This window comes from Nicotiana sylvestris, chromosome 1 (genome assembly GCF_000393655.2).
Source record: "Nicotiana sylvestris chromosome 1, ASM39365v2, whole genome shotgun sequence".
NCBI classification, from domain to species: domain Eukaryota; kingdom Viridiplantae; phylum Streptophyta; class Magnoliopsida; order Solanales; family Solanaceae; genus Nicotiana; species Nicotiana sylvestris.
In genome coordinates this window covers 134,216,953-134,243,719 of record NC_091057.1, presented here as the reverse complement: position 1 = coordinate 134,243,719, position 26,767 = coordinate 134,216,953, and the positions used below count along the sequence as shown (strand labels likewise).

The 26,767-nt window shown below is 35.6% G+C and overlaps 1 protein-coding gene across 1 annotated transcript; it reads right to left on the bottom strand.

Annotated features, from left to right (window-relative positions):
* Positions 1–23,026: 23,026 nt before the first annotated feature.
* LOC138874639 (uncharacterized) lies at positions 23,027–24,365 on the bottom strand. The gene is made up of 4 exons (XM_070153412.1): positions 24,229–24,365; positions 23,882–24,063; positions 23,646–23,774; positions 23,027–23,511 (listed from the first exon to the last, which is right to left on the bottom strand). Exons 1-4 carry the CDS (start codon positions 24,363–24,365, stop codon positions 23,027–23,029), a joined length of 933 nt encoding a protein of 310 aa, XP_070009513.1.
* Between the last annotated feature and the right edge of the window lie 2,402 nt (positions 24,366–26,767).

Below are 26,767 nucleotides of genomic sequence, written 5' to 3'. Positions count from 1 at the left end.
TTAATTTTATCATTATGGTTTTGAGATAACGAAGCAAAGCATAAAATAGGAATAATATGAAAATTGACAAATGTCAATTAAATTCTGAAAAGAGAAAAAGAAACAACAAGAGTATGCTTTGTCTATGACATGTTCTAACAAATAAGGCAACGACACGTTGATGACAATTGGGAGTTGGGAGTTGGGAGTTGGGAGTTGGGACTTTTAGATATACCAAATTGTCAAAATCAACTACACGTCTATATTTTTACCCCAAAACATACTATTAACATTGACTTTTACCTAATACTGTATTTGATGTCTAATAATAGTACGTTTGTTTGCAATGCACCAACTCCATTTCAATTTATTAAAAAAAATCAATATCTGTAATATCCAATTACTTGAGTTTTAAGCTAATCCTTTGAGAATGTAACGATTAGTAGAGAGAAACTATATAGCACGGCGATGTGTTATATTAATACTCATAGAGTATGCGGCGAATCTAGGATTCTAATACAATGCGGCACAATATTCTGTTAAATCAGTGCTTTACTATCCAAGGTACCAAGCTACTTAAACTAATCATTTTCAAGGTATATATATATATGTCAATGTTTACGGGATCCGGTGATCCCTTAATATTACACATAGATCTCTCTCGGTTCCCTCTTTTATTTTATGTGTCTTAGTTTGATCAGACACGAAATTTAAGAAAACAAAAAAAAAAGATTTTTAACGTTATTTTCTTAAATTAAAGAAGAGTAATGTACCAAAATACAAATGCAATCTTAAAAATGTCGTACGAAATATTGTAGTTAAATAAGTACTAACTATAGAAAGAGATATCTTTTTGAAAGGGATAAAAAAAAATCGACATGTAAATTGAAATGATATAAGAATATTTAAGGTGATTTAGCATAATATACTAGCAGTCCATCTAACAATATTAAGGTCGGTACAGTTCCGTTTAGTTCCCTCCCTCCGTCAATATTTGACCCCTTCCGGTTTCCATATGTCTCCCCTCCTTTCATTCAAAATTCTTTTTTCAACATTCAAAATTCCAACTCTACTCTACAATCAGGTGTGGCTCAAGCGTAAGGCTGGTACATCGTTTGCTTTAGGCCCTAAAAAGTATTAATGTTGGAATTGTATAATAATATTTTCTCTTAAACAATATTGAAATTTGTAGAAAAAATAAAAAATTGTATTAAAAAGAACGAAACTAAAGAATGTCTATTTTTTACTATTAAAAATATTTTAGATGTTAGAATTATACTACTCAAATCTTCATATTAGTATATAAAGCTTTTTAAACAAGATACAAGGCAATATATTACAAATACATAGCTAACACATTATTAAATTTGAATTAAACCTTGCTAATATAAATAATGATATTACTATGTGAAGTTAAACTTTTATATGTGGTAAGAATATTGCATTACAAATAAGTACGGAAAGAAAAAGAAAGACAATATTAAATTTTTTGCATCTGTGTGAATGTATAAAATTTGGATTCTTATTAAAATTTGACTTTAGCCATTAATTTTGTTGAGTCATCCGCATCTACAATGACATTTCAAGATTTTGCTCTAAAATTACCTCAAGCTATACTTTTCTGGGGTCGTTGAACATTGTAAGTGATTATATATTTTCTTCTTTTCAAATTAGTGATAGTGAATGGTCGGGCTTTCTTCTTAAAGCTAGATGAAGTAGGATATCCCTTTCTTTAATGATAGATAGTATGTTGATTCATGATATTAATTTTTGAAAACTTACATATGTAAAAGGGACGAATCCTCCCTTTTTAATTCTATCTTTTAAAATGTACATCACTTTCCACTTAAGCAATTCTTTTGTAAGAATCTTATCACGTATTAGGGACAGTTTGGATGAGCTTGTTTTAAGTGACTTTTAAGCCAAAATAGCTTTTAAGTCATAAGTTAGGAATTCTAACTTTAAGCTTTTGACTAGTTTTTGTCATTTTAGCTTAAAAACAAGTGCTTAAACTTAAAAGCACTTTTTTACTTTATCCAAACGCTACAAAATAGCTTAAAAGTTATTTTGGCTTAAAAGCACTTAAAATAAGTCAATCCAAACCGGCTCTTAGACTTGCCAGATTGTAACTTCGATTTTGAGAAGATAAGTTATTGTATCCACTCCTTCAAGTATTTATCTTTTGGTTACATGTATATTGTAATGGTCTAGGCCAAACCCTTGTTCACCTGCCAAAGCTTGAGTTCCTTCCCAAGAACCATTAAGCTGATCTGAAATATAAAACCAAACTTAGAAATCGCATAGAAAAAGATTGGACTGAAGGGCTCAACCAATGGTATATTAGAGTCAGAGTTTAATAATGTATTGCTCTCATCCATATCTTTTAAGACAGGATGTGAAAAATTCTTGAGACCCATATTCCAGCTGAACTTTAAATCTGTGAAAAAGGAAATGCAATTTTATTGATCAAAATATTTATTTTAATAATTAAAGATAAGAGGCGCTAAGTTTTTTTTATGTTTGTCACTTAGTTATTTTTAACCTTCCATTAGTTCTTGGTTGGATCAAAGGTGTAGATATTTTTGTGTTTTGTAGTTATAAAAATTCTTGCATATTGGCCTCTTATAGTCTTCTTCTATGTGGTTGTAGATGGAAGCTAGCCATGTCCCTTTCTCTGGGAGATTGTGTCATTAGAGACTTATCATGATCTCAGTAGCGGAAATTATATGCATGGTGATGTTGTGGCGTTTCAGCTTCTAACCCAACATGTCAAAGAGGATTGGTGGTTGGAATTAAAAGAAAATTTGATATTCGTAGTAATACTTGTTTAATAAAAAACGTCACATCTAGGGAGCTACAACTTGTTACAGATTCTACTGTTGGTGATTGTGTTATCGGCCACCATTGCAGATGTTCGTGAAGATGTGACGGTGAAATTTGATGATGGTTCCGTACGAATGTTTAGGGATCCTAACTGCTCTAGTCTTCCACTTGATGATTGGGAAGATGAATTAGACATCTCCCTTATCATCCAGGTTTGCAGGTATTAACTAACACCTTAAAAGGTGCAATAACAAAAGTTGTTGCTGGTTCTATTATAATCAATTGAATTATACTTATTGGATATGGGTCCGAGTCTTCCGCTGCTCCACCCGAAGAATAAGACCCAAATGACTTGAATTATAGCCGTTTGGCCAAGCTGCAAAATTGCTTTCAAAAGCACTTTTGGGGAGAAACAGTTTGTATTTGGCTGATTTTTCAAAAAAATCACTTCTGAGCAGCAATTAGTGTTTGGTCAAGCTTTAAAAAATTATTTCTAAGTGTATTTTTCTCAAAAGCGCTTCTCAAAAAAGTGTTTTTGGAGAGAAGCTATTTGTTTCTGCTTCTCCTCAAAAGTACTTTTTTTACTTTCAAAAGCTTGGTCAAACACTTTAATTTTTGACCAAAAGTGCTTTTGGCAAACAAAAAAACACTTTTTGTCAAAAATAAGCTTTTCTAATTGGGCGACTTCTGTCTTGGTCATGCTTCAGGTGATGACCCCCCGTAAAGGAACAGTTTTTCTAATTGTAAATATTAAAATATTCCTTGACGTCTCTTGGCAAAATTGAAGTGTACAGAAGGACTTAGAATCGACATCCGTAATTGAAGTCCATGAGAATCATGACTTTTTAGTTGAATAGTTTGTGGTAGACAAATATCCTGATGATGTTGGTAGTAGACATGTTGGAGTTGTGAAGGAACGTACGACAACAATGAGGTGGCTTAAGTCATATACTTGAGTAGAGGATCCCCTTAGGCTTGGTGATGAGAAACTGGTCAGCGTCTACGACTTGAAGTTGCATCCTATCTCGAACTATAGCTATGGAGTTGTTATTACTCGTCTGCAAGTCAAGAAATTCGACGTTTTCGATCTCAATTATCAATAGATTCCAAAATGGTGAGATCGAAGTCACGTGGGACGGTAATAACCATGGTATATCCCACACTTGTTTTATTCAGCTTTTGATATATCCCCACACTTGTTTTATCTTCTTTTTATGCATTTTCTAACTCATAACTGGACCAGGAAACAGAACCATTGTCATCACCCAATTCTTGCTATAGGTCTTGATGGCGCACATCATCGCCGTTAGGCAAATTAACTTTGAACTATCGTTTGAATTATTCATTTATTATTTTTAAAATTATTAAATTTTATTAAATAAAGAAATTTATGCATTAAAAATTATGGGTACATACATTATTAGTAAGATATAAAAATAAAATATAACAATATTATACAAATCCATAAACATCTACCAGAATATCCCAAAACTCAATGTCACAAGTGCACGCACATTTACTAGAAAGTATAACACTAATACAATATCTGTCTGGAATGTAAAATAGACAGAATAGCATAAACGAATATGATGGAGACTTCGTGTGCTGTGATCGAAACATAGGATGCAGCTCAACGTAAAGTCACCTCAATAGCTACGCCAGAAATATACCTGCACAATAAGTGCAGAAATGTAGCATGAGTACGTAAATCAACGTGTACCTAGTAAGTATCTAGCCTAACTCTGGAGAAGTAGTAACAAGAGGCGACATCGACACTTACTCGTGGTCCAATAAATCAATGTATTAAATTATAAATGAATAAGAAACACAACAACAATAATGAGGTAAGAATTGTAACTAGAAAAAATCCTCAAACATTATGACAATATAAATTTCTCAAATCTCATATGCTATTTCAACAGATACGAAATATCAAGTGCTATCTCAAACAGATAAGGAATACCATATAAATGTCAGGTCTCAATCAAAGGGAAATCTCATGAATATTCGGACTCTAGCGATATTGCGCACGAGTTATGCCAAGGTCGTATGGTCCGATCCAGAATAGTGTGTACACTGCCGAGGATCGACCGGCGCAAACCATAGATGCATCTCCATATACTGTCGAGGCATTCAGCCCGATCCACATGAAGAGAAGAAACTTATCGAATTGCAGGCCACGTGTTTGCAACACAAGAACATGAGTATAAAGTAAACATGGCCTTTACTAACAATCAAATATCTCGCCAAACAACTCAAGGTAATGAAGATCGGTCTAACATAATCCAAATCAATTTTTAACTATAAATTCAAGTTATTTATTTAACAAATTGAATTCAAATATTGCATGATAAAGTCTTAAGTCTACCCGAACATAAATGTCTTGTTAGCTACGTACGGACTCTCGTCACCTCGTGCATACGTATCACTCACAACTAGTAGCACATAACAATATAATGCCTACGAGGTAGTTCCCCCATCACAAGGTTAGACAGGAGACTTACCTCGCTCCGAAATCTGATAACCGACTCCAGCGCCTTTCTAACACTTCAAACCGATGCCAAACAATCTGAAACTAATCAAACAACGTGCAAACCAATTAAAATATACTCCAATACTCGTAATTTAATAATTACAAATAAATTTTCAACTCCTCACGAAAAGACAACAAAGTTAACCTCGCGGGCCCATGCGCACGGATTCCCAAAATTAACGAAAATAAATATTATCCATAACTTATATAATATATATCCAAAAAATCATCCAATTTCGTCTATGAATTAACCCTCAAATCAAGAATTTACCATTTCATAACCTCGGGCTCAAAATCGCAATTTCTACTATCCAAATACGGATATAATGATAACTAACAAAAATAATCATGGGAAAATATCAAAATAAAGGTTAGATATTTACCCCTTGCTGAGACGAGAATAACGTTGCGAAAATTACCTCAAACGGAGCTCTAGAAATCAAGATATGCTCAAATTACTAAAATGCCCGGTCTGCCCATTTAAAACACTTGCTAGTTGGTTTTTGTCCTTCGTCTTCACGAAGAGAATTCTTTTGCGTTAACCGATCAACCCAAAAATCCTTCTTCATGTTCGCGGAACCTCTCTCGCGTTCGACCACAAACCAACAATCTTTCTCGATACGGAAATGGGCATAACTCTCTCATACGATCTCGAAATTTGATGATTCTTATTGATATGGATTCGTAATTACGATACGGATATAATGGTTCAATGTAATCACAAATCAAGGCCGTTTTCTCAATATAGTATCCTTTATACCCAAAGAAACAACGCTGAAACATCAAATAAGAGTGCGACACAACCCAAACATATCTGCAACACACCCGAGGCCCCTAGGACCCTGTCCAATCACACAAATCAGTCCCGAAACATAATACAAACCTACTCGAGGTCTCAAATCATACCAAAAAATACCAAAACCATGAATCACACATCAATTCAAGCCTAATGAACTAATGAACTTTTAAACTTCTAAAACTCATGCCGAACTATACCAAATAAACCCGGAATGACCTCAAATTTTGCATGCAAGTTCCAAATAATACAATGGACCTATACCAATTTTCGGAACTATAATCCGGATCTAATATCAATAAAGTCAACTATCGGTCAAACTTATGAACCTTCTAAACCTTCAATCTTTCAACTTCTGCCAAAAAGCATCAAATCAACCTACGGACCTCCAAATTCAAATCTGGTTATATGCCTAAGTCTAAAATAATTATCTGTCACGATCCAAAAATTCTTCCGAAGGAGTCATGATGGCACCTAGTCTCTAAACTAGGTAAGTCTAACATTAACTGAAATAACATTGATATTTGCCAATTTTAAGTTCAATAACTCTTAACAATTTACAATTCCCAAAACTGGTGGTATAAGTCACAAGCCTTTCTAAGAGTAGTTATACAAAATAAATACATCACTGCTCCGAAACAAAAAGGAACAAATGGAAATAAGTACAAATGAAGGTGACTCTGAGGCCCGCGAACGCTGTAGCAGGTTTACCTTGAGTCTCCACCACAACAACCCGCACAGCTACTACCGTTCAAATACCTATATCTGTACACAAAAATATACATAAGTGTAGTATGAGCACACCACGGCGGTGCCCAGTAAGTATCAAGACTAACATCGGTGGGGTAGTGACGAGGAACAGTCCAGACACCTTCTGGTCAAATAAATTGAACAGGATATAACGATAAACAATCGGGATACGATAACAAGGTAATAACAGTAACAGGGAGAAAACTCAACCACAAACAGTAGAAACAATAAGGGAAACACAGACGGAAACGAAGTTAACCAAGTAAATTAACACCAACATAGCTGGGACACAGACAAGTCAAAAATGTACTCAATTAAGAAAGACGAGGCCAACTCAATAAATCATATCATTTCTGATGCACAATTCCAGCCATCTCAAACTCGATGTCTTATATCATAACCTCAACTATCAAACCTTTAGCACACCCGGTACCTCGTGCCCACATATTTCTATCTCACTTTGCGCAACGACGTTCTCATGCTACTCAGTACATAGGGCCATAATCAGTACAATTAAAATGTTCAAGGAGTCTCATTTACATAACATAAAGTAGGGTACAGTGTATAAACCAACTAGGAATTCAACGAGAAAAGATAAATTTATTATTAGAAATCATTTGAATAAAGAAGGTACCATTTTTAATTGAAATACAACATCGAATGATTTTCACCTTTAACAAGGGATTTAATAAATTAACTTAGTAGAAATTCCTTTTTAAGTAAAATACAACCTCAAACGCTTTAAGGAAAATTTAATTGAGAAATCAATTGAGTTAAAAATATAACAATTATTGAAATTTGAAGTATTGAAATATACATAAAATAAGGCGAGGTATTGTAAACACTATGGGTTCCAACACAAAGGATCACATCAGTAAAGGAATCTAAACCGTTAAAACACTTGAATTGATAACAACAATTACAACGGAGACAAAATGATCACAGTAGGAGTACAACTCAACGCAGAGATAATAACCAGGGATCTTCCAAGATACCGTCCTGTAGTCCCAAATGTAAATACTTGGGGATCTCTCAGTATCCTCCGTATACGAGCTAGGGATCTCTTGGTATCCCGAGGATCTCTTGGTATCCTCAATATAATTGCTGAGGATCTCTTGGTATCTCGAGGATCTCTTGGTATCCTCAATATAAATGTCAGGGATCTCTTGGTATCTCGAGGATCTCTTGGTATCCTCAATATATATGCTGGGGATCTCTTGGTATCTCGAGGATCTCTTGGTATCCTCAATATATGTGTTGGGGATCTCTTGGTATCCCGAGGATCTCTTGGTATCCTCAATATATATGTTGGGGATCTTCCGGAATATCGTCCCGTAGTCCCAAAGTAAACACATAGCAGCAACACGAAGAATACTCAAAAACAATCCAACAACCCAATCACAAGGAATTCAACCACCAGGAGTATGAATGCACAGCAACAAGAGAATCACAGGAAAACCAAGAAGTGCAATAACCTTAACAAAAAAATAAGACATAACAGGCACGTGATAACTACACCGACAACCATAACAATTTGGACACCTAGCTTATATACACGGAGTCATAGAGTAATTTACAATTTAGAGATAACAAAACCATAAGAAGAACAATCGCTTCAATTAAGGCAATTAAGGGTCAAGTAACACGTACGAATTTGAGGAAAGCTAATAACATCATATGGAGCATATAGAGGTAATTTAAGCAATTAGGAAACCCAACCATAACGGGATACTTTCCACATAATGAGCATAAAGATCTAAGAATCTTAAAAGGGCAATTCTCCCATAGATAAGATCGAGCACACACTCGTCACTTCGCGTGCACGGACTACAATTAGCATAGAGGACTCAAATCCTAAGGGGTAGTCCCCCACACAAGGTTAGACAAGATACTTACCTCAATCCGGCCAATTCAATACTCAATTTAGTTTTTACTTTTTCCAGTTCATCAATGCTCAGCTCAATCTAGCCAAAAACAACTTGAATACATCTAACAATGCAAGAGAAAAAAATTCCAATTAACAAAGCTATGATTCTTATACAATTTGTGAAAAATCAACAAAAGTCAACTCCCAGGGCCCGTACCTCGGAATCTGACAAAATTTACAAAAATCGAATACCCATTCCGATACGAGTTCACCCATATAAAAATTATCCAATTCCGATGCCATTTGGTCCTTCAAATCATCATTTTACATTTTTGAAAGATTTCACAATTTTTCCCAAATTCTATCTCAAATCATGAACTAAATAATGGATTCAATGATAGATTCATGTACTCTAGCCAAATATGAGTTAAAATCACTTACCCCGATGAATTTCTTGAAAAATCTTCGAAATAATCGCCAAAATCTGAGCTCTCTAGGTCAAAATATTAAATAAAACCCAAAACCTCGTATTTATAGAGCACCCCCCAGATTTCCACCATTGCGGACCGCACAAAAACGAGTGTTGTCCGCACAAAACCAATGCGGTCCGCACAAAAACGACAGTTGTCCGCACAGGTTTTGACTGCAGTGACAGGCTTAAATATTTTGGCCATAACTTTCTTTAAAGATGTCCAAATGCCTATTATAATATGTTTCTGAAAACTAGATTCACAGATCTACAACTTTCATTTTTGAATCCTCCTCATATTCCTTGTAGATAAAAAGATATGAGCTTCCGAAGTCGGACCAGCGATCTTGCAGACCATTTTTGGTGTGCGGTCCGCACTCCCCTATGTGGTATGCAAAATTTTGGTGCGGTCCGCACTCCCAAAAGTGTCAGAACCATCTCAGAGTTCCGAAACGTCCGGATTCGCTCAAAATTCATTCCAAACTCATTTGAGGCCTCCGGGACCTCAACCAAATGTACCAACACATCCCATAATATCATAAAAATTTAGTCGAGTCTTCGATTTACTCAAAACAACACCAAAACACCAAATCCACCTCGAGTTCAAGCCTAAGGATTTAGGAACTTTCAAATTCAACAAACAACGCCGATATCTATCAAATCAAGTCCGATTGACCCCAAATTTTGCACACAAGTCATAAATGACATAATGGAGTTATTCCAACTTCTTGAGTCGGATTTTGATCTCAATATCAAAAAGTCAACCCCTCGGTCAAACTCCCAAATTGTGACTTTCCGTTTTCGCCATTTCAAGCCTAATTAAACTACAAAGTTCCAAATAATTTTCCAAGCATGCGCCTAAATCTAAAATCACCATATAAAGCTATTGAAATCATCAAAAATCCATCCCGGATTCGTTTACTCATATTTCACCTTCCGGTCAATTTAATTCAACTTAAACTCTCTTCTTGGAGACTAAGTGTCCCAATTCCTTTCAAAAACCTTTCCGAACCCGAACCAATTTTTCCGACAAGTTACATAAGAACCGTGAAGCATGAATTTAGCAGTATATAGGGAGACGAGGTTGTACTTATTCAAAACGACCGCTCGGGTCGTTACATTCTCCACTTCTTAAACAAACGTTCGTCCTCGGACGTACTAAAATTATTCTGAGGTTTCAAACTTGATGTTTCTACTTTTACACATATACTCGTGGTTGATCCCATATTACCGCATTCAAAATAAGTCCGACAACACCATTTCAATTGAGATTATTTCCTTTATCCATATTTGTAAACTTTAAGACCAAATTTTTTACTCTCCAGTCATTTCCATAAGGGTCCGATCTTCACATCAACACATGATATTAATCTCGATTGGCTATAGAAACTCGTGTCTTTGCACCCCTCGAATCTGGAGTGTTACATTATCCCCCCCACTTAGGGTCATTCGTACTCAAATAATAAGTAGAGTCCATCCTCAAACACATAATGTAACTTATCTCTTTCTTTGCACAACTCAATGTCCTAAATTTTTCAGAAATTTGTGCAGAGTCTCCCCTGTAATTAGGCTTATCCACGTGTCAGAGTAACACCAAAACAACTCCTAGCAACACATCCACAACCCAACAAAGCACCGGAATGTATATATCAATAACACTAATATCTGCATTACAATCACGGTATTATCATAATGATATCTCGACATGAAACACATCATATGTATGACCATAACCACTTCTCTGATCTTAATAGTTGTTCATAATCGATTACAAATCGCCAATTAATCTCATGCCAACAAAAATCTCGTTTCAAACCTCCATTTTCTAACAACGAGGCATGAAGACCTCGTAATTAATTACCCGAATTAACGAGTCACATTTAACGCCACCTGGGTACTTATCTTGTAGGCTAAAACTCAGTAATTACAATACAATTTGGCAAATTATGCACAAAAATATTCATACAAAATTTTCAAATAAGCCTCATAGGCATGACTCCCTATAAGTACTATAGTACAAATTTTTAATTTCACAAGGGAGAATTTAAACACATAAATTTTTCACCACAAGGACCTCGTCCTTATATAACATCTACCGCAGCTTGTAGCTGGTTTAAATATCTCACATCATATAAAAATACGAGGATCCCATCCTCAACTCCGTACCACAAATAATATGCACATTGCGCCAACTGAAATTTTCCATTTCCTTTCTTTTTCTTCTAAATAAATTCCGTCGAACAAAATCACAACATATAATGAACCCTCATACCGATAGGGAATGAAATTCACAATTTAAATCAATTTTCCTGAAATTACATCAAAACCCACATCGCAAGTATTTTTTTTAATGACTAACACATAATGATAGACATAGTTATCTCCATATAATCTACCAACAGGAGTATTCACATAAGTAAATTTAAGATTTCGAAGCTCGCTCATGAGTAGAGCATATTAGGAGGACTTGCCTCGATACTCATAACCGAATCAAGTTAAGGAAATTGTTCCTTTATGATAACTCGAGGTCGTACTTGTAACGACACTATCTGGTGTAGCGACCTCAACTATACCATAGCAAATATATCAATGGGTCGGGCCTCCACCTCTTAGGCTCTATTTACCCGCTTGTCCTCCATCCCTAACTGGTAGTGTAAGTAGAGTAGTAATTGTAATGGAGTATGTGGCATGTGTACTCTGATGGAATAGATGACTCCCAAGTCTGGGACAATTTCTCATGATGTTCCTAGTATCATCATATTCATAACAACCAATCTGCGGTCAAATTGCTCATACTGAATTTGTGTCGGATAACTAGGATATCCATTGTAGGAAATCCCATACCAGTATTACATTTAAAGATTACTGCCCTACGCGAGTGCCCTGATTAACTGGAGCACTATGAGTATACTAATATGTTTCCATGACCCTGCTGATACTGAAATGTAGAATTATTAAGGGCGCGGGAATATCACAAGTCTCATCATCATCCCATTCAAATCTCAGCTCTTGATCATATACAAGTTTTGGAAAACCTTTCAATACCACATAAATACATCTCGGGCCAAAATTAGTATAACACATGACCACGCAATTTGATCGTTAATAGTGGACTCCCCTCACTTGGAACGAAGCCATAGGTCGCAACATCCGATAATCCACAATGTTAACCTTCACAGCTCATATAAGTCAACCAGACGCCAGGGTCCATTTCACCCCTACATGATTCACTAGGTGATCTCTCAATACTTCCGCATCTTCAATCTTGGCAACACCTGGTAACAATGATTGAGCAATCCTGGCTCCCTTATAACCCCTCGGTGGTACTACTAACCGTTGGCGCATAGTTATTACCGAGTGCGCAATTTCATACACGATTGGATGTAAAACAACATAAGTTATACGCTTCAAGTTGAATAAACGCCACACGATAAGGAATGAAAGAAGTGAGGTTATCCTAATAGTTTTGTAACCTCTCGAAGATAAGTACAGACGTCTCCGTACTGATCTGCAATACTCTACTAAACTCTAGCACCTATGAACCTAAAGCTCTGATACCAACTTGTCATGACCCAAAAATCCCTCTGAAGGAGTCGTGATGTCACCTAGTCTCTAAACTAGGTAAGCCTAATATTAACTGAAATAACATTGATATTTTCCAACTTTAAGTTCAATAACTCTTAATAATTTACAATTCCCAAAATCGGTAGTACATGTCACAAGCCTTTTTAGAGTAGTTATACAAAATAAATACATCACTGCTCCGAAACAAAAAGGAACAAATGGAAATAAGTACAAATGAAGGTGACTCCGAGGCCCGTGAACGCTGTAGAAGGTTTACCTTGAGTCTCTACCACAACAACTCGCATAGCTACTACCGATCAAATACCTGAATCTGTACACAAAAATGTACAGAAGTATAGTATGAGCACACCACGGCGATGCCCAGTAAGTATCAAGACTAACCTCGGTAGGGTAGTGACGAGGAACAGTCCAGACACCTACTGGTCAAATAAATTGAACATGATATAACGATAAACAATCGGGATACGATAACAAGTTAATATCAACAACAGGGAGAAAACTCAACCACAAACAGTAGAAACAATAAGGGAAACACAGATGGAAACGAAGTTAACCAAGTAAATTAACACCAACATAGCTGGGACACAGACAAGTCAAAAATGTACTCAATTAAGAAAGGCGAGGTCAACTCAATAAATTATATCATTTCTGATGCACAATTCCAGCCATCTAAAACTCGATGTCTTATATCATAACCTCAACTATCAAACCTTTAGCACACCCGACACCTCATGCCCACATATTTCTATCTCACTTTACGCAACAACGTTCTCATGCTACTCAGTACATAGGGCCATAATCAATACAATTAAAATGTTCAAGGAGTCTCATTTACATAACATAAAGTAGGGTACAATGTATAAACCAACTAGGAATTCAACGAGAAAAGATAAAGTTATTATTAGAAATCATTTGAATAAAGAAGGTACCATTTTCAATTGAAATACAACATCGGATGATTTTCACCTTTAACAAGGGATTTAATAAATTAACTTAGTAGAAATTCCTTTTCAAGTAAAATACAACCTCAAATGCTTTAAGGAAAATTTAATTGAGAAATCAATTGAGTTAAAAATATAACAATTGTTGAAATTTGAAGTATTGAAATATACATAAAAATAAGGCGAGGTATTGTAAACACTATGGGTTCCAACACAAAGGATCACATCAGTAAAGAAATCTAAACCATTAAAACACTTGAATTGATAACAACAATTACAACGGAGACAAAATGATCACAGTAGGAGTACAACTCAACGCAGAGATAACAACCGGGGATCTCCCAGGATACCGTCCTGTAGTCCCAAATGCAAATACTCAGGAATCTCTCAGTATCCTCCGAATATGAGCTAGGGATCTCTTGGTATCCCGAGGATCTCTTGGTATCCTCAATATATATATGTTGGGGATCTCTTAGTATTCCGAGAATCTCTTGGTATCCTCAATATATGTTCTGAGATCTCTTGGTATTCCGAGGATCTCTTGGTATCCTCCATATAAATGCTGGGATCTCTTGGTATCCCGAGGATCTCTTGGTATCCTCAATATATGTGTTGGGGATCTCTTGGTATCCTCAATATATGTGTTGGGGATCTCTTGGTATCCCGAGGATCTCTTAGTATCCTTAATATAAATGTCAGGGATCTCTTGGTATCCCGAGGATCTCTTGGTATCCTCAATATAAATGCCAGGGATCTCTTGGTATCCCGAGGATATCTTGGTATCCTCAATATATGTATTGGGGATCTCTTGGTATTCCGAGGATCTCTTGTTATCCTCAATATATATGCTGGGAATCTCTCGGAATATCGTCCTGTAGTCCCAAAGTAAACACACAGCTATAGAGGTAACAAAACGATTTAGAGGAATTTACAATTTAGAGATAACAAAACGATAAGAAGAACAATCGCTTCAATTAAGGCAATTAAGGGTCAAGTAACACGTACGATTAGAGGAAAGGGAATAACATCATATGGAGCATATAGAGGTAATTTAAGCAATTAGGAAACCCAACCATAACGGGATACTTTCCACATAATGAGCATAAGGACCTAAGAATCTTAAAGGACAATTCTCCCACAGATAAGACCGAGCACACGCTCGTCACCTTCGCGTGCACGGACTACAATTAGCATAGAGGACTCAAATCCTAAGGGGTAGTCCCTCACACAAGGTTAGACAAGATACATACCTCAATTCGGCCAATTCAATAATCAATTTAGCTTTTCCTTTTTCCAGTTCATCAATGCTCGGCTCATTCTAGCCAAAAACGACTTGTATACATCTAAGAATGCAAGAGAAAATAATTCCAATTAACAAAGCTATGATTTTTATACAATTTGTGAAAAGCCAAGAAAAGTCAACTCCCCGGGCCCGCACCTCGAAATTTGACAAAATTTACAAAAATCGAATACCCATTCCGATACGAGTTCACCCATACAAAAATTAGCCAATTCCGATACCATTTGGTCCTTCAAATCATCATTTTACATTTTTGAAAGATTTCACAATTTTTCCCAAATTATATCCCAAATCACGAACTAAATGATAAATTCAATGATAGATTCATGTACTCTAGCCAAATCTGAGTTAGAATCACTTACCGCGATGAATTTCTTGAAAAACCTTTGAAAAAATCGCCAAAATCCGAGCTCTCTAGGTCAAAATATTAAATAAAACCCAAAACCTCATATTTATAGAGCACCCTCTGGATTTCCACCACTGCGGACCGCACAAAAACGAGTGTTGTCCGCACAAAACCAGTGCGGTTCGCACAAAAATGACTGTTGTCCCCACAGGTTTTGACTGCAGTGATAAGCTTTAGTATTTTGGCCATAACTTTCTCTAAAGATGTCCAAATCCCTATTATAATATGTTTTGAAAACTAGATTCACAGATCTACAACCTTCGTTTTTGAATCCTCCCCAAATTCGATGTAGATCAAAAGATATGAGATTCCAAAGTCGGACCAGCGATCCTGCGGACCATTTTTGGTGTGCGGCCGCACACCATTTTGTGCGGTCCGCACTGAAGTCCACACAAAATGGTGTGCGGTCCGCACTTCCCTCTGTGGTATGCAAAATTTTGGTGCGGTCCGCACTCCCAAAGTGCCAGAACCATCTTAGAGTTCCGAAACGTTCGAACTCGCTCAAAATTTACTCTGAAACTCATCCGGGACCTCAACCAAATGTACCAACATATCCCATAACATCATAAAAATTTAGTCAAGTCTTTGAATTACTCAAAACAACACTAAAACACCAAATCCACCTCGGGTTCAAGCCTAAGGATTTAGGAACTTTCAAATTCCACAAACAACGCCGAAATCTATCAAATCAAGTCCGATTGACCCCAAATGTTGCACACAAGTCATAAATGACATAATGGAGCTATTCCAACTTCTTGAATCGGATTTTGATCTCGATATCAAAAAGTCAACCCCTCGGTCAAACTCCCAAATTGTGACTTCTCGTTTTCGCCATTTCAAGCCTACTTAAACTACAAACTTCTAAATAATTTTCGAGGCATGCTCCTCAATCCAAAATCACCATACAGAGCTATCGAAATCATCAAAAATCCATTCCGGATTCGTTTACTCATATTTCACCTTCCGGTCAATTTAATTCAACTTAAACTCTCTTCTTGGAGAGTAAGTGTCTCAATTCCTTTCATAAACCTTTCCGAACACAAACCAATTTCCCCAACAAGTTACATAAGAACCGTGAAACATGAATTTAGTAGTATATGGGGAGACGAGATAGTACTTATTCAAAATGACCGGTCGGGTCATTACATTATCCGGACCAAACAGAACGGTCAAAACTCCGATCCAAGGTTGTTTACTCGAAAGTCAAACGTTGGTCAACTCTTCCAGCTTAAAGCTTTAGAATTGAGAATTATTCTTCCAAACCAACTCTGATCTTCCCGAAAATCTAATCTGACTACACATGCAAGTCATAATACATGAAGTGAAGCTACTCAAAGCCTCAAACCGCCGAATGACATACTAGAGTTCAAAATGACCGGTCCGATCCTTACATTCTCCCCCACTTAAATATATGTTCATCCTCGAACATGCCAAAAATTATTCCAAAGTTTTCCAAAATCACTGCATAACACATCGTGCACCTGTCTGTGCCACCACAGTCCATATGAGCACATTAGTGCAACCCCAACTGAAGATTCTTCCTGCTACCTTAGCTCACAAGCTTTGGCTTTGCTAAATAGTTGGGATTGTCGATACTAGAGGATGGTTTGTTGGTGGAAGAAATTTTTGGGGGAGAAGGTGGAAATAATTTGGAGGAAAAAAAATAAGAAAATGTGGTGTGTGTGCCAAACATAAAAATAAGTTAAACTGAAGAGAAAAAAGAAAACAATGTAATTGAAGTCCTCACGCGCTCAGTTTTTAATGAGACCCAATTGATTTGCCATGTCAATGCAAGGTGTTTACAAGACACATTTAATAGACACTTAAAGTATCAAAATGATAAATGGGTCAGTTAGGATGTTTGTCTGATCGTTAAGGACAACTTAAAGGAATCATTTATTTATTTCGCCAAAGAAAAATACAAAACATTATTAGCATCACATCTAGAAAAACTATAGTAGGCCAATACTAACGGGCTTGAACGCCGAAAACAGCTTATGAAATAGTAAAAATAGGGCTCCCCTTTTTAACTTGTAGTCGCTTTGTCTTTCTGTTGCACCCGTACCCATTTTTATGTTAAAAGCCTTTTAAAAAGACTATTTTGCCCTTCTTTATTAAAAGACTACTTTCTCTCCAAGTATATGTTAGTTCTCTACTGTCTCTGTCTTTCTCTCCCGTTATTCGCATTTTTTGATTTGTTCTTCTCTAAAATCAAACGGTTTTCGTCGTTGTTTTGAATTTTCAACTGCTAGTCGTCGTTGTTCCCACATTACGATTTAATTAAGGTACATTGCATTAACTTTTTGGGTTTTATTTTACGATTTCTGGGTTTTATTTCTGGTTTTGGTTTTGATATTCATGTATTTATGATTAAATAGTTTCTTAGGGTTTTAGTTTGATAAGTGCATTAGTTTTACTTTTACGATTGTGTTTTTAGGTTTTTTGAATGAGTTTTTATGTTATTGATGAAAATTCTATAAATTCTTCAGTGATTAGACGTCCAAATTTTTAAAAATTTTGAGAGTTAAATAGATGATACTATTAAAGTGATAATACCTTAGATAGGAGCTGAAGTTTTTTTCCCCATGTTTTGGCATTATTTTTGGATTTGAATTTGTGTTTTGTTTTTTGTAAAAACTACAGCATATTTTTTTGCTGAATGTTTTGTGTTTTGTAACTAGTGAACTTCAGCTTTAGGAGCTGAAGTTTTTGATTTTGTTACTGGTGAACTTCAGCTCTAGAGCTGAAGTTTATGTTTTGTAACCGTCGAACTTTAGCTCTAGAGCTAAAGTTTTTGTTTTGTAACTGTCGAACTTCAGCTCTAGAGTTGAAGTTTTTGTTTTGTAACTGTCGAACTTCAGCCTTCTAAGAGATTGAAGTTTTAACTGATCTTTTTTGATAATGTCCCGATGTTATTTTTTGTATATTTTACTTTTTTTGAACAGGTGGCACCTAAAGCACCTAGACAACCTAAAGCACCTAGACAACCTATAATACCCCCAGATCCTTATGTCCCTGCCCCTCCACCTACAAGACCAGGGCAAAGATATTTTGAGTTTCGAGATTGGTTTAAATGTAGGGGTTATTGGAAGGGGAACCACGATTTGAAGAGTTTAATTGCAAATTTCTTGACTCCTACACAACAAGATAAGCTTAATAATGGTACATTTCGATACATTATGGCTATGGATAATTTCAAATGCAGCATGAAGTTGGTTCATTGTCTGTGTCTTTCTTGAATATTCACCAATGATCGAGACTCTATTAGTTTCAAGATATTTGGCCATGATGTTTCCTTCACCCTTGAAGACTTTCACATTATGTGCGGTTTGCGAATCACAGCACATAATGTTGAAAAACCAATTAATCGAGAGAGCAATATTCTGAAGCGCTATTTTGGTAAGTCCAAGGGTGTGGCTTTGAAGGATATTCGAGATTTTATGACTCGGAATGAAATTCAAAAGATTGCTGTGAATCACATACACATATGCGAGAGCGATGATGATGTTGTGAAACTTATGGAAATTCTTGTTGTAGAGTCTATTTTATTTGGAAAAAAGACTGAGTCATCTGTGATGGAGGAGTATGCATCTATTGTTGAAGATGATAAGGTTTGTGCTGAATATCCTTGAGGTAATGTGGCTTATGAGAAGCTCATTTATTCACTAAAACATGCATTGGACAAGCATAACAAATTACGTTCAACTGAGTATAAACTTGGTGGATTTCCATAATGGTGCTTGGTTCTATGAGTGCTTCCCTGATATTCGGGAGAAGTATATAAGAGAGGATGAGTACCTTGATACCCCTCATGTTCCCAAGATGTTATGTTATGTATGTGTGGGAGAGCCTAAATTTCCCGAACTTTTTGATATGTTCAGTAGTCATGATGTAACTTAATTTTTTTTGTTTGTCTTTGTGTTTATATGTTGATGTATTAGTTCCCCCCTTATAATATACTTTTTTGTATTAAATAGAATTATCGCAACTTTAGTGTATTGGATATAATTCCTACAGAAGAGGAATTGAATTCAATGCCTTTAATTGGACAATTACCATGCAGCCGTATTCGTTCAAAGGTACTTAACGCGGTTCCTTCAACTGGTGAATCACCACGTACTCTGAGTCGATCAAAAGAAGCGAATCGAACTCCTGTTATTGGTGAATAACCACGTAGTCAGAGTTGATCAAAAGAAGCGAATCGAACTCTTTTTATTGGTGAATCATCTCGTATCCAGAGTCGTTCTAACCGTTCTACAACTGACTTTGATGACAATGAATTACTCGACACAATATGTTCTGTAAGTTTTGATCTGAAGTTTTTTGGTTTTGTTTTTGTAAAAGTACAACATGTTTTTGAGCTGAAGTTTTCTTCTATATCTGAATTTTTGTTGTGTGTCTATTCTAGAGGTTAACGATGGAGGTTCAAAGGCATGCAGAAAAAGAAAGAAGAAAGGTCGTGAAAGAAGTTTTCGATAAGTTTAAAAAGGAGGAGCGATCTGCTATTGTGGATGCGATTTTTGTAAAAGTGAAGGTAAGCTAATTTATAGAGAAGTCTTTTTATTTCTGCTTATGTTATTCAGATTAACCATTGTTAGTAGTTTTTTTTCTAGGAATATTTCGGTGGGAAGTTTGAACAGTTGTTTAAGATTGTCAACAAATCAAATGGAATGGACGATGGCAATTTTGATTTGAGTAACCATCGAGAATATAATAGGGTGAACGACTGTTACGAACATCCATCGGATATTAATGTTGTTGATGATGCATCAGATAAATTCGCAAATGTAAATGCTATACGTGAGGAAGCGGCTTTTGAAAGCGATCAACATGTTCAAGAACAAGTTGAATAGGAACGTTCTAGTGCTGATAGATTGAGCAGAGATGGAAATGATGAAGCACAGTTATCAACTGAGAATATTGGAAGCAAGCAAGGTGCCAATAATCAAGTGGTTGAGACTGAAGAACATACTACTCATGATGCATTGCATAATGTCGCAGATGATAATGCTACATGTAAGGAAGCGGCTGTTGAAGGCGATGAACATGTTCAACAACAAGGTGGAGAGGAACAATCCAGTGTTTGTAGATAGAGTAAAGATGGAAATGATGAAGAGTTAACGACTGAGAAAGGTGCAGATAATCAAGTTGTTGGTACTGAAAAACATGCACCGAGTTGTGCTTTGGAAAGTGATATTGCAAAAGGCAATTTGTTTGGCGATGGAGATCAAGCACCTGTTGGTAATTTAGAACTGAAAGCGAGTGATGTGTCTAGAACTATTGGGAAAGACGATCGGTATGCAGGAGTACTAGCTATTTGCAAAGAACTTCTAGGTGGTGATACACAAGAAATTGTTACTACATGTATAAAGTGTGAAGTTTATAATAGTTCAATGATACCTTAGATAGGAGCTGAAGTTTTGTTTCATGTTTTGTGTTTTTTTGTAAAAACTACAACATGTTTTTTTTGCTGAATGTTTTTATTTTGTAACTGGTGAACTTCAGCTCTAGAGCTGAAGTTTTTGTTTTTGTAACTGTCCAACTTCAGCTCTAGAGCTGAACTTTTTTTTTGTAACTGTAGAAGTTTTTATTTGTGACTGGCAAACTTCAGCCTTCTTAAAGTTGAAGTTTTAACTTTTTTTTTATAATATCGTGTAGTGAAATTTTCAATATAGGTATAAAAAATTTTCTATGTTATATATATATATTTATAAACTAGTTGATCTATTCCCCCTCTTTATGAATATGCAGTGGAAGTTGAAACTAGTTGTGCTTCAATTGACACAACTCAAAAACTCTCTAATGATGCTGAATTGAATGAAGGTAGAGTTGAGAAAAACCTTCCAGAGAATACACCAATGCTCCTCGACGTTGGTTCACAATTGAATGAAGCTGGAAATGCTGATATCGAGAAAGGTATTCTATAGATTATGAATTTATTATATTTGATCGAAGTATATTTTTTACAGTTTGAAATTTTACATACTTTATTTTCTTTGTTATGTTTTTGAATGATTTTTCAGAAAGACTCGAGGTAGCTCAAAAAGAATTTGTTAAGTTATGCAGCTATATCAAAAAGGAGAAATACATTTATTCACACATGTTGCCTCACAGACATGTGTGAAGAGTGTTGGTATTATTTTATAAAATTTAGTTAGTATTATTTAGTTTTTTTTTGCATGAAGATATAGGATCTATTGGAATGCAAACACCATCTGTGTCTCAACACTTAGACCAGGTAGTTATTTTCTACAATTCGATTACAAGCTATTTTTTTGCCTAATTTGTGTTTTGTATCAGTTTTATTTATGTTTATATTTTCCTTGCTTTTGCAGATCTCATCTGATGCATCACAACTTCTTCCAAATCCTAAGATAAGGAAGATTTCCAGTTCTCCTATGTGTGACACCAGTGATATCTCCAACTTCAATTTATGTTCATTTTCACTTGGGACTGATTCAGAAGGTAATTCTGCTCTTATTGTTGTTTGTGAAGAGAGACAAGAACATCGTGAACAGCAGGGAGTTGGTCAAGCATCTGCCACGATGGCTGTGGTTTCCCCCCTGCTGCTGAACAACAGCAGTTAGTTGTGACGGAACAGCAGGAAGAGCAAGCAAAAGGAAAACCAGATAAAAAAGGAAAATGATTCGTCTGGAGAGTATTTGGTTGAGATCTCCTTACATAGTTCATAAACAAAAGCAAATGGGGCAAGATTGGAAAGTAGGAAAGAATACACGAAGGTGTCCCTTTCATTATGTTAATCAAGACAGCGGATTGATGCAAAGATTTACAGAGTGGTTGGAGATGGATGCCAATGAATATGATTCCAATCGATTCAGATTAGCTGAAGTTGATATTGCAAAATCATTCTTTACCGAGGTTATGGATCCTAACTCTGATCTTGCGGATAAAGTAAGTTATTAAGTTTGTTTTTTGAATTGGTTTTCAACTGTATTTCCTAAAACTTCAGCTTATTTTTTATTGTAAAGTTTTTGTACTGTAATTTGAAAACTTCAGCTTTATTCATAGTAAACTGCTGAATTTTTTTAGCTTATTTTCTAAAACTTCAGCCTAATACTTCAAACTGAATATGCTTAAGTTTTTGTCATGCTGTTTGTAGTTTTGTAATGCGTTTTTTCTAAACTTCATAGTTATGCATGCTGAAGTTGTTATTTCACATGTTATCATTTGTTGTTGTCCATTTGCAGCATATTTTTTTTTTGAAGAATTTTTTTTTTGGTAATTAAATCTTTCATTTACCAGGCAAATATTTACAAGTAAATCAAACCCTTACATAATTGCCTATCAAACTAATTTCACCCCATATCCCCTATGTAGTATCTACATCTATTACACTGGATACCAATTTAAACTATGCAAAAAAAATTCTATTTTCCTGTTGCTACGACAGTGTATCTCTTGGACTATCAGCTTGCAAACTGTCTCCCATCTTCTCGTCTTGTTTTGAAAAATTCTACCATTTCTTTCCTGCCACACATAGTAAATTGTTGCTGCTAGTACCATCTTGTATAATTCAGCTGCTGCATTTCTTCTTTTGGCCCATTTCTCTGCCCATTTTAGCTCCTCTTCCAACCTTGTACTGGTATGTCAATGCCTTGCCACTCTAACAGTTTACTCCACAGTGTTTTTGAATAAGAACACTCAAAGAACAAGTATTGTATGGTTTCCTTTTCATTGTTACACAGGATACAATCTTGATCAACTGCCATTCCCCATCTTTGCAATCTATCCTTTGTATATAATCTTCCATGTGCTGTCATAGTTAGTACAAATTTCCATCTGGGACATCCTCCATTGTGACAAACTACTTTCCTCCAACTTACTTTCTCAAATGTACCTCGCAACTTATGATAAATATGTTTGATAGAACAGCTATTCATATTTGTAATATCATCCTGGCTGAATCCTGCTTCCATCATAGTCCTCTGTGCCTTCATGATCTTGCCTACCATCCATGAAGCTTGCTTTAACTGTACTGTCCAGATATTTCTTCCTCTAATGTAATAACTATGTACCCATTGTACCCATAGCTTCTTCTTCTCTTTACATAAGTTTCAAAATTGCTTACATATGGCAGCTTTGTTCCAGATTGCTATATTCATGATATTGAATCCACCTGCTGACTTAGGGAGGCATACTTTATCCCATGCTAATAGAGCTTTTTTGACACTTTACCTTCTCCCATCCATAAGAAACTCCTGCAAATTGCCTCAATAAGTTTTGTAATTTTCTTTGGCAGAACAAATATTTGGGCCCAGTAGGTTTGGATGGAGAACAGAACACTTTTTATGAGCTGAATCCTTCCTGCAAGGACAAGAATTTTGCAGTCCATTAGGTAATTCTTCCCATTATCTTGTCAATGAGTGGTTGGCACTATGCTATAGATATTCTTTTGGAGCTCAGTGGTGCACCAAGGTATCTAACTGGTAGAACTCCTCTCTGAATTCCAATAAATGCTAGGATCTCCTCCTCCTCTTCATTTGTGACTCCTCCAAAGAAAATTGAACTTTTGTTTTTATTTATCTGCAATCCAGATGCTTTTGAAAATTCCATAAAGCATTGGAATAATATTTTAATTGATCCAATGTCTTCCCTGCAAAACAATAATAGATCGTCAATAAAACCAAGTTGCAAGATTTGCATCTTAGCACACTTGGGATGGAAGTTGAAGTTTGGTATTTCAGCCAGTTTCTTTAGTTTCCTTATCAAGTACTCCATTGCAAGCACAAATAGAAATGGTGAAAGAGGGTCCCCTTACCTCAATCCTTTCCTAGCATCAAATGGCTTAGTTAGTGCACCATTTATCATGATTGTGTATGTGACAGTTTCCATACATGTCATGATCCATCTTATAAACTGCTCTGGGAATGCTAATGCTTGTAATATCTGCTCCATATAGCCCCATTCTATTGAATCATAGGCTTTTTATATATCCAGTTTCATCATACATCTAGGTGACACCCCTTCATTTGCAGCATATTGAAATGGGCATATATTACTTGCGCAAAAAATATTGCTATCACCTTTCAGGTTATCCAAAATCAAGATGTGCAGTAACAGATTTACTTTTTGATCAGTATATGACTAAGCTGGCTGGTATTCATCCTTCAGTAGAACAGATGGAGATAATTAAAAAAAGGAAACAATAGAGAATGGAGAATCAAAAAAAGAGCAAATCAAAGAGAAAGAGGATATCCAAACAACAGGCTGAAGAAGAAGAAGAAGCGGTTATTCAGCCACTTACAGACTTTAGTTGGTTTGAGGAAGAATCAACGAATGAAAAGGTGGCCAACTACGTAAAAGGCCTCGACCTTTCCTGTGGTATCTCATGGGCATCTGCCAGAAAAATATTCTTTCCATTTCGACTTAAGCCAAGGATGGGCCAGATATCTACCTACTACTTTTTTGGAATTCTGGACTTTAAAGATAAAATTATATATGTGTATGATTCCATGTGCAGTGTAACATATGAACGTGCGCTTGAACATGTCAGAAATTATGCACGGTTGATCCCACATTGTCTCAAATGCTTGGATTTTGGGGCATACATTAAATTTTATGGGAAAAGTCATGTGGAAAATTTTCAAATTAAGTGGATGAACACACCGCAGCAGACTAACAAATACGTGTTTCGAATATGTTTTATGATGCATCTTATGTTTATTATTTTTTGCCCTTGTGTTAACTATTCTTCAATTTCTTTTTCATGTTCTTTTTGTAGTGTTGATTGTGGTATATTTGCTCTTAAGTTAATTGATATGCGGTTGAAGAAAGAAGATGTCTTCAATTTCGATCAAAGTCAGTCATTGACATTCAAGAGAGAATTGGCTGCCAATCTTTGGGCTCATGGAAAGTTGAAAAAAGATAGCGGCTATGAAACTCCAGAAGAACATGATTATGGAGATTTTGAAGAGACTATGTGTGAATTTTTTGATTAGAGGATTGGTTGCACATAATTTGGATTTTGTGAATATACATTAATTATTTTTTAGTTCACTTTTGTTCATACAAATGTGTTTGTGTCTTTTATCATGAATTTTACGCATATTTTTGTTGAAAAAACTTAAGCATGAAGTAAATGACTTCTGCTTTTTAAGCTGAAGTTTTGGTTAAAAGTCATAACAAAAGTATTGATTATAGGACAAAACTTCAGCTTATCAAGTGCTGAAGTTTTTAGAAATACACTAAAAAACTTCAGCACATTGGGCTGAAGTTTTTTGAAAAAGCTGTACGAAAAAAACTATCGAATCCAACACAAAAACTTCAGCTTATCAGGAGTTGAGGTTGTTAGAAATACACTAAAAAACTTCAGCACATTGGGCTGAAGTTTTTTAAAAAAGCTTTACAAACTTTAGCATGTGTTTGATATTTTTTTAACTTGATACTTATCTTTTTTGCATTTTCTAGCTACTTTTTGTCATTTATCACCTATATCATCTACTTTTTGTGGCCTTATTTTTTATTATTTTTTTATTGTATTTACCAACTACTAGCATTTATCACTTACTTGTTTTGCCAACTGCTTATCTTGTTACATTCAATTTCTCTGAACAAAAAATAGTTAACAATCTCTTCACTTGAAAATTTCATAGTCATTCATAGACTTCTATCATATTTCTTTAAATTTGTATTCAAAGAAAAACAAGAAAATGTTGGCAAAAACAAGTTTATTGAATGTAGTAGGGAGTTCATAGGAAGTAAAGATAATGACGGAAAAGTCGAAATACTTCATATGTGAAGGAGAGTGACCAGATCAAAAACTCGAGCTCCAGGACAATTTGCTCTTTTTACTAGTTGATAAATCTAACTTTTAGGAAAAAGAGCAAATTTCCTGGGGCTCGAGTTTTTGATGTGGCCACTCCCCATCATATATGAGGTATTTTGGACTTCTCCTTCATTATTTTTTCTTCCCACGAATTCCCAGCTGCACACCAGTAAGCATATCTTTGCCAATATTTTCTTATTTTTTTCTTATGAAAGAAGACGGGAGTTGCTAAAAAAATCATAGTACTAAACTTCGTCAACCTGTGTCTGACAGAAAATGCTTTGGTGGAATTAAATTTGGTGAAATTGAGCGTGACTGTCTTATAGCTCATGGTGCTGCAGCGAATTTGAATGAACGCCTTTTCATACTTAGTGACTCCTCCCAGATGCACATATGTGGAAAATGCAAGAATATGGCAAATGTAATTCAAAGGTCCGTACAAGGTGGTAAAGTAAGGTGCTCGTATTGCCGCTTCTGTGAATCAGTAGAAGACATAGTGAAGGTTCATGGAATATAGTTAAGAAACCCAAGA

Excerpts from the sequence above, each read along its gene's own strand:
- LOC138874639 (XM_070153412.1), bottom strand. The coding sequence starts at position 24,365 with ATGGAGCAGATATTACAAGCATTAGCATTCCCAGAGCAGTTTATAAGA. Across the intron at positions 23,775-23,881 it reads TCTACCAGTTAGATACCTTG|GAAGGATTCAGCTCATAAAA; the intron begins GTGCACCACTGA and ends TTGTCCTTGCAG. Across the intron at positions 23,512-23,645 it reads TTTCTTATGGATGGGAGAAG|AGAAGAAGAAGCTATGGGTA; the intron begins GTAAAGTGTCAA and ends ACTTATGTAAAG.